Source organism: Hippoglossus stenolepis, chromosome 9 (assembly GCF_022539355.2).
Source record: "Hippoglossus stenolepis isolate QCI-W04-F060 chromosome 9, HSTE1.2, whole genome shotgun sequence".
NCBI lineage: Eukaryota > Metazoa > Chordata > Actinopteri > Pleuronectiformes > Pleuronectidae > Hippoglossus > Hippoglossus stenolepis.
In genome coordinates this window covers 21,690,646-21,699,618 of record NC_061491.1, presented here as the reverse complement: position 1 = coordinate 21,699,618, position 8,973 = coordinate 21,690,646, and the positions used below count along the sequence as shown (strand labels likewise).

The following is an 8,973-nucleotide window of genomic DNA, read 5'->3' as shown; positions in this document are numbered from 1 at the left end:
AGCAACAAAGTACATTTATGCAAGTAATGTAGTTGGTTATAGTTTTGAAGTATTTGTATCATACATTTGGTTAAATTTCATGTTTTTCTTTCTCTCTAAACCACTAAGTTTAACAAGCACTCTTCCCTCCACGACTCCGTAATATAAAATTTAAGATTGTGCAAATGATATAGATGACTGTGGATTTGTTTAAGATTTCTATGAGTTGTTGGTTGTTTCATCAATGCTTCTCACATGGTTTCATTATAAATCCCAATTTGAGTCCCAAGAGGTCAGAACTATCAAGTTATTCTCTTAATTCAAAGGGTTAGAAGCAAATAGAAAACATGAATGTAAATGTGAGTAGCACAACTATTGCTCTTCATCTTTTCTATCCCATTAAAGAGATCCCATAAGACCAGTCTGCCCAAAAACAGCCAGGGGACATTACAAAAGTGCAAAAAACCCCCAAAATTTCCAACACTGCCGACAACACCATGTGTGGCTAAATTATTTTTCAGATAGTAAATGTAAAAGTGTCACAAATTGTGGAACTGAGTGATCGAGTTTGCTAAATTCCCATTGTATTTGAAGGCGCCTTCGAGGATGAATATGGTAGTTGTAGTTTCTTAAACTGATAAATAAAACCTGAAAACCAGCATCGAGATGAATACATCAGCAAATTATAAATTGTTTAACATAACATTAATAAAACAAATAATAAAAACGCTTTGACATTAGTCACGTTTGTTGGATTTGTCTCGCCTCTGATTGGTCGGACCTCGTGGACTACAAACACAGACCGGAAGCAGGTAGAAGTGGTGTTTTGTGTGCAGGAGCGGAGCGGTGAGTACGTCCGGCTGAGTCCAGAGGGCAAGAAACTAAAAGCTCATTTGTTTTGACTCGTTCGACAGAAACTTAGTCTAATTCTAACGTGTTGAATAACCGAGGGAAAACAGTGAAGTGTGAGTTCAGCAGGAAGTAAAGTGTCGAGTCAGCTGATGAGGTGTTTGTTGAGGCTCGTCAGCACCAGAGAGTGAACACAGCTCGGGACACATTCACACACAGATACAAGGATCTCAGACCTAAGTCATCAGATCTCTAATGTAATGAGTTCAGGCTCCTGGTGTCCACAGAGCTAAATTAATCTGATCTCACCTGAATGTGTCTCCTGTGAGCACGTGATCAGATCTCACCCCCCCTGCTCTGTATGTAAATAAACACACGTCACCTCTGTCCTACAGGCCAGTGTGTAGATCTGTAAACTCATTGAGAAGTTCACAGTCCGAGCTGTCCTCCTGTCATCGGATCACTCAGGACCGAGCGGGATCAAAGGGGTCAGGAGAGGATCTGTCCTTTGATCAGCCCTCAGGGTTTTTCAGGTACAGGCCACAGATCCACATTATTCTCCAAACAAGAATACAACCTTTACTTTTACAACTGAAATCGAATCACTTAATCTTTTGAGTCCAAAGAGACAACTGATCAAAAGTTTAAGAAATTCCCTCAAGTCGGTGCAGAGGACGTTAACACCGTGACTTTGATCTTTGTCCACAGAAATCGAATCAGTAAACCAGTGAGTCCAAGTGAAGATTTGAACCAAATTTGAAGAAATTCCCTCAAGAACTTCCTGAGATAACGCGCTCACATGAATGGGACGGACCCTGAAAACACATGATATCTCAGATTAGAGTAATTTTTGCAGAGTGGTTTTGCATTAACTTATATTTACTACCAAGGGTTTTATAAGTTGTTGTTGCAGGTGTGTTCATGTGTCAGACCTGTTCTCACACACTGGTGATTGAACTTTGTGTCTCAGACTTAATGACACAAAGGAGACTTTACTTATTTTGGCCGCTTCCTCTCAACAAACTGGTTTGTGAAATAAAGAAGTTCACATTCTGATCATTTCTTTCTTACTAGTCTTTGTGATTTTATTTCTGTTGTGACACTTAAGGTCATTGAACTTCCCAACAGGACCAATGCATTCATAAGAAGTTAATATTAAACAAAACTGTAATCGCTGAATCTCTTGTTGATAATCGATCTCTAGTCTGTCAAGGGAAAATTAATTCTGGCTCCAGCAAATTAAATGCTGCTTTTTTCTCTGACTTTTTGGATAAAACATGTAATCTTTCAATTTCTGTCTGTCTATTATTTATTGACATCTGACGAGATTACTTAATTGATACTGGGGAGAAAAAAAAAAGTATCATTAGCCTGTTGTTTGATTTCTCTTTCCTCTCTGCTTGTCTGTCGTTATCCATTTGTTTGCCTCGACACTTTCATTTCTCTTTTCCTCAACAGATGAGACTTCCTCTTTGCTCCTTTTGCATCTCCAGAAGTTTGCTCTCTCAGAGGCAAGCGACAAACGTACAGAGGAGAAGCTTGAGCGGTGCGGCCATGCGCCTGGTGCAGTTTCATCGCCGTGGTGACGGAGGGGGCATCCGAGTGGGAGTGGAGCAGGGTGAGGGGCTCGGTGTGGTGGATCTGAAGGCGTTTGACCCCTCCATGCCCTCGACAATGAGGGAGCTGCTGGAGCTGGGGGACAAGGGTCTGGAGTGTGCACAGAGGTGTCAGACACACACTCACATTCAGTCATATTCGGGGAAACATGTTCTAATACGGCAACATTTATAAAGGATGTTATAAACTCTTGATTTTTATCTTCTGTCCCAGATCAACATGCTCCCTCTGATCCATCTTCTCCCTCCTCAGAGCTCTGGCGTCTGGTCAGTGTGTGTTGGAGCGATCAGGCATCCGTCTGCTCTCTCCCGTGTTGGCCCCGGAGAAGGTGGTGTGTGTGGGCATGAATTACCTCGACCACTGCCTGGAGCAGAACGCCCCGGTCCCCAAAGAACCCATCATCTTCAGCAAGTTCCCCAGCGCCATCACAGGGCCGTACGATGACATTACACTGCCCTCAGAGAGCCAGGTGAGAGCAAGTGAAGACTCAAGATTCGAGACTTTATTGTCATGTGCAAGGAAGCGAACAAATGTGTTTGAAGATGTTTTTAAACTATGTCTGATGTTTAAACGCCTCCACGCTCGTACCGGTCGTGACAGGAAGCATCATGTTTATGGGATGATGCAGTAATTTACATTTTTATCTCACATACTGCAGAAGAAAATGAGCAAAGACGTGTGTTTGCGTGTCTTGGATGGTAAAACTAAAAATACCTAGTAATACTTAGTCTCACCAGTAGTTCTGCAGCTGTGAGCAGAACCTTGAATTTCCTTTCAACATTGCATCGAGGGAAAATAATGTGCAACAGCTCAAACATCAAGCACATTGTGTTTTTCTTTTTTGTGAGCACACTTCAAACTGCAATCCTGCGTATGCTGAATGTGTAGTTTGGATCAATTTTGTTTTGATGCTGTATTTGCTTCATCTTGGTCTTTTTGTGGGATTGAAGGAGGTGGACTGGGAGGTGGAGATGGCCTTTGTGATTGGACGCAGAGGAAAACACATCAAGGTGAGTATCACCTCTGACGTCCACGATGCTTTGATCTGGTGGAACATCTTTCAGAGCCGTGATTCAGACTCCATTTCCGCTCCTCTTGTTGTGCAGGAGGAAGACGCTCTCTCCTATGTGGCCGGCTTCACTGTGGCCAATGACGTCAGCGCGCGTGACTGGCAGATGAAGCGCAACGGGAAGCAGTGGCTGCTGGGAAAAACCTTCGACAGCTTCTGTCCACTCGGCCCGGCCTTGGTAACCACCGACTCTGTAAAAGGTGAGGGAACGGGAGGCCGGAGCAGGGAGAGCGAGGGAGGAAGGGGAAATGAAAGTGTGATGAATAAGTTATCTGTGATTTGGATCTCAGCAGCTTCACTCAGTCAAGCTGTGACTGGAGCAGCAGGGACGCAACTAGTGTGCGATAACAGTGAATATCAGTCAGAATGGATTTCGTGGGTTAAATACATGTTGGTTCTCATATTCAACTCATCACTTTAATAACTGCAGACTGTTTGATTTATAATTTGCGAGTTTCTAAGAAGCAACATTAATGTGACAATTTCACAACACGCTGAGCTTTATGTGTAAAATCAAGAAAACTGGAAGGAAAACCTCATCATGAACAGGACGTCTGAGAAGTGTCTCTCCCTGAAGAATTCCTTTAGAACGCAGTGCACGGAGTCGGGGCTAAGAAACGCCCATGAGCAGTCATATGTATATATATTAATAAATGTCATGATGTAGAGACGTCCCAAAACGATGGACTCTATGTAAGCATTGGCCCTGCAAGGTCTGATGGTTTAATAACACTAGGTGGCGTTATGAGCCATGTTAAACCCATGAATGTACATTTTATTTAATAAATTTGGGAATAAATGTGATATTAAAAGCAACATTATTGCGTTTCCTCAAAGAAAAGTCATTAAGTTTGAACCTCAAAAATAATAAATAAGTGTGCAGTATCTCTATTAGCACAAGAGTATGAGGTACAATGAGAGAAAATTATGAAAGTGGTGCTACAGAATTAATCCCTGTACAAAATTTCAATTGCTCAAAATTATTTAACACTATGAAAATCAAATAATCAATTTAACTTTGTTAAAATAGGATTATTGCAGGTTTTCTATTGCAGTGTTTAATGTTCTTCTTCCGTGACTGGGAAACAAACGTTGCTGTCCATGGTTTAGTGTGTAACTATTTCCATTTACCTTCTTGAGGAGTTGTCATGAGAGAAGTCGAGATATAAAGTGAGGAACATGAGGATCAGCTGTACTGTTGTTTTGTACCCCCTCCAGATCCTCACAGCTTGGCTGTGCGCTGCCTGGTTAACGGAGACACAGTCCAGAGCAGCAACACAGACCAGATGATCTTTAAGACGGAACAGCTGGTGGCCTGGGTCTCGAAGTGAGTCCACACTCTGTTTGGTGTCTGCACATGAGAACCTATCACATGTTTTCAGTAATAAATAACATAATATAGAACTTTCTGCCACTGTAACGTGAGCTGAGTTTCCTTTAACAAACATCCTCACCTAACACACAGGTGACAGCGTTTTAATAAGCGCCAGGATCATTTGAGAAAGTTACTGTTTATTTGATCTAAATGAGCATAAAAATTACGCTGTATATTTTTGAGAAACAATTCCCCAGCAGCTACAAATGTCCAGTCACTGAGTTTGAAGCTACAGCATCTGTCTCCTCCCTGCTCCTGAATCTCCATGTTCTTTTCCTGCATCAGGTTCGTGACATTAACTCCAGGAGATGTGTTTCTGACGGGCACTCCTCCAGGCGTGGGCGTTTTCAGAACACCACCCGTCTTTCTCAAGGTGACGTCATGTGTGAAACTACGGCTGGGCAACAAAACGATGTCAATAATTATCACAATATCAGTAAAAATATAACAAAAGTTCAATATATATATAGATGCAAATCAAGTGTTTGTCATTCTCTGCTCATAAAGAAGAGTTGGAAAACACAACCTTCACTCAGGAGCAAAAATCTGTCTTTATTACAGACATTTATCATAATAAACATCAGTGTCCATGATATTATTTTTGGCCATAATGTCCAGTCTAAGTGAAACAGATGAAAATATGTAGAACTGGTTTGCTGTTTGCCTGCAGCTCCAGCTTTACTTTTCAACGACTGCTGCTGGTGCAGAGATGAAAGGACTGTGTTTTGCCTGTAGCAGTATTTTAGTTGACTTCAGGAAAATCGTGTGTGTTCCAACTGAGTGTTGAACGTTTTTTTCTTTCAGAGCGGAGACGTGGTGGAGTGTCAGATTGACCAGCTGGGCTCTATAATCAACAAAGTCGTCTAAACTCTGAGCCGCTGAAAACACCAGCAGCACTTGAAGAACTGCCAGCTGTTAAATAAACCCAATAAACCCAATACACTTCTAATCGCTAGCTTTTCACAATGAATGACTATTTCCAGTGGTGAACTTTCTCAGCCTGATTCTGTGAATATGTGTAAAATTGTGTGTATTTCTGACGCTACACTGTGAGGAAGGAAACATCTTTTTTAGAAACAGTGCAATTACATGACTCAATGTGGTGTTTGCAGCCAAACCCCAGTTCTGAGTCATAGTGACAGTCGTCAGCAGCCGTAAAATTACCCCGTTAGCGGCCACCCACTCGTGCTCCACAGCAGAGACAATGAGCCGCTCGACGCATTCCCATATGTGGGCAATATTTCTAATTATCTTTGATAGTATGATAAATCACATTATGAAACTTTTCTACGCTCTTTTAGGATTCATGAATATTTTTTCTCATAATGTAAAGCAGTTTTCTCGTGACAGTGGAAATTCAATCAAATAGGAAATATACCGTCCTCCGTTGCCTGAGAGAAAATTCTATACAATTACTTTGACTAATGGAGCTGCTGTCTTCAGTGGAATTTTTTTCCACTGACAGATGAGCTTTAATTTAGTCACGACCGAACAGAGCCCTTTACATTACCCTATACAACCATGAGGGGACGTGTTGAACCTGGTAGTTACGTTTGACCACCGAGTCACTCAATGATGTGAAGAATTATTATATTCAAAATGAGGGTTTACGTCACAACACGTGGACACAAAAGCTCGGTATCGACGACGAACCCCCCCAATGTGAAAACAAAATGAATATATTTAATCTTCAAAATAGTTAAGTTGTTTATGATTTTGATGATTTAGTTTGTATCATAAAAAAATAAAATTACTTTCAATTAAAAAAAAAAAGAACTTGTGCAAATGCTTTAACTGGAATATTATAGAAATACACTCGGGTGACTGTTATGTACACTCACACAGTTTAATGAAACAGTCATCGACTATGAACCCTTCTGTATAGTTTCTTAGTTCAGTTTTCCATCAAGCCATTCAAGTGTTGATTTCACTGGATGGTCATTTTAAAGGGTCTAATTTGTGGTGCTATTCAACTGTACTGCTTCATAATGAGGAGACTAAACTTTTAATCCACCATAACAGAACAAAATATCAGAAACACATTTCAATATAATGCAGAAGTAGTTCAACAGCACCACAAAACAATATAACCCTGTGGGTACATTCATAAACTAACCTGAATGTATATACGTATCGATAAATGTATCGAGACGTTGAAAGTACATACAAGATTCAACACTGGGTGGCAGTAGAGATTCACAGCCTTTGTGCTGTTTCACAGCCACTGAGATTCTTCACTGTACAAACTATTGGCTGTGAACTCAAAATCATTAACACCTGAAAGAGGAAGCTATGTCCTGTTCAAAGAGACTTATCGATTTGTATCTGTGTCTTGGAGTCAAAAGGTCGATGTGGAATAGACCCACTCCAGAGGTTTGAGTCAGCACACGGAGATCTGCATGCAGGAGAGGAGCCACTCAGAAGGATGAGCTGCCTGGAAGAAATGAGATCTTCAGGAAGGGGAATTAAATATTTTCCTCTAAAATGCTTCACCTTAATTACAAGAAACTCACTCTCTTGCAAGTGTTGAATTTAAAATGAAATACAGATTTATTTTAAAGGATCCATCTGTCAAACACTTGAAAATCAGAACTAAAACATTTTCCACATGTAACAAACATAACGTCAGCAGCCTTAATTACAACGTAAACATGGAACACAAGCTGCACTGAGCATCATCATCCTACGACGAGTCCTCACATCTGATTGCAGGGACTTCATAATCCCCGTCTCCTGTGGCTTTATGCTAATGCTATCACTAAAGATAAACTTAAAATCAATGTCTCATCACTGACAAATCAAAATGCAATTAACCTAAAGGCTCGGGCGTCCCGGCTCGGCACAGATCTTCCTTCTTGTAACACTAAACATAAGTTTCTCTGATACTAACACAGGATGAGGTCAGACTCTACAACACAGAGTCGTGTTGAGGCCGCGAGTCCGACTGCTCAGTCAAGCACATTAATTGTAGAGGTACTGTTTGATGAAGCGCTGCAGTTTCTGCCTGTATTCTGACGACTGGAACAAAGGACTGACGCCCAGGAAGACGCCATCCTTCTGACGCTCCTCCGAAAGGACCTGAGGTGAACACACACAAACAGTCAGGACACTTGCAAACACTGTGCTTTTTATTCAGTCACCTTTGTTTGGACAGTGTGAGCACGCAGCTTTCCTTATCTTTAGCGAAGTACCCTTTGTACAAGGCCAAATAAAAAACACTGAGGTAATAAAAGAGATAAAAAAAGACCTTTCCAAACAAGAACAAATCAAAAAAGACAATAAAGATATAACATAATTAATACTAAATCACTTCATTCATTCTTTATTTTACGAGTGCATCATTAGAAACAAATTTCCCTTTTTTTCCCAAATTTTCCGTTGTGATTAGAATTGTAAATCATCTGTCAAATCCTAAACACTAACGAGATAACAGCCATTTCGGATAATAGCCTTAATAAGAAAGTTAAGTACCTCATGAGATCTTTGCAGATATGTGGGTCAATGCTGCTCTATTTTTAAAGACAGTGATTCCCAACCCGCAGACTGATAGCGACTGATGGGTGCAGACACTGCCTACTTCACAAAGTTGAAAGGCAGAGTGGCAAAATGCTTTTGTGCCGAAACACTTATTTAAATATTTATGAATAAAAAAAGTTCTGATTTATGAGAGAACTTCTCCATTTTTCTTAGAACGACAGGTGACATTTCTCTTCACTGCTTTTTAAGTTGGTGCCAATCGGCGAGGTCGCCCTTGCCGGTTGCTAAGTCGGTGCAGACAGCGATAACAGATGCACATATCTCCGCAAGACAAACCATTTGGTGCCTCCTTTCTTTCTTTGTTTTCCGTTCAGGTCACCTCACAACCCACAGAAAGAAATATTTATTTAACCTTACTTGTATAACGCCAGCCAAGAATCTGTCCTCTGTCTGAAATGCATTACTTGGGTACACATGCATTTTCTGAAAAATACTCAATATTATAACTCACTGAGGTGATTTGTTGGGCATATTCATCCGTTACAACAAATCATATTTTATAAGCTATTTATATTATTTTGATGATCAAATACTTTCTGTTGAAAAT

General features: G+C 40.7%; 2 protein-coding genes across 10 annotated transcripts in view; one reads left to right on the top strand and one right to left on the bottom strand.

The window, feature by feature from the left end:
* Positions 1-714: 714 nt before the first annotated feature.
* On the top strand, positions 715-5,838 carry fahd2a (fumarylacetoacetate hydrolase domain containing 2A). 7 transcript variants are annotated; one of them, XM_035166181.2, is made up of 10 exons: positions 783-825; positions 1,224-1,361; positions 1,537-1,555; positions 2,287-2,552; positions 2,698-2,914; positions 3,396-3,455; positions 3,552-3,714; positions 4,733-4,841; positions 5,175-5,262; positions 5,694-5,838. In XM_035166181.2, the coding sequence occupies exons 4-10, from the start codon at positions 2,287-2,289 to the stop codon at positions 5,754-5,756; spliced, it is 966 nt and encodes a 321-aa protein (XP_035022072.1). In that variant the 5' UTR covers positions 783-825; positions 1,224-1,361; positions 1,537-1,555; the 3' UTR covers positions 5,757-5,838. The 7 variants fall into 7 exon arrangements, with proteins under 7 accessions (XP_035022071.1, XP_035022067.1, XP_035022072.1 ...); XM_035166182.2 differs by lacking the exon at positions 1,537-1,555 and having other exon boundaries at positions 784-825; positions 2,322-2,552; XM_035166178.2 differs by lacking the exon at positions 783-825 and having other exon boundaries at positions 1,222-1,361; positions 2,322-2,552.
* A 1,577-nt stretch (positions 5,839-7,415) lies between these two features.
* The window catches only part of gpat2 (glycerol-3-phosphate acyltransferase 2, mitochondrial), an 87,187-nt gene continuing 85,629 nt past the window's right edge, over positions 7,416-8,973 (bottom strand). For all 3 annotated transcript variants that reach the window (XM_035166247.2, XM_035166251.2, XM_035166249.2), the window contains one exon: positions 7,416-7,967. In XM_035166247.2, the coding sequence (XP_035022138.2) occupies positions 7,851-7,967 (117 nt within the window). In that variant the 3' untranslated portion in view covers positions 7,416-7,850. The remainder of the gene's footprint in view (positions 7,968-8,973) is intronic.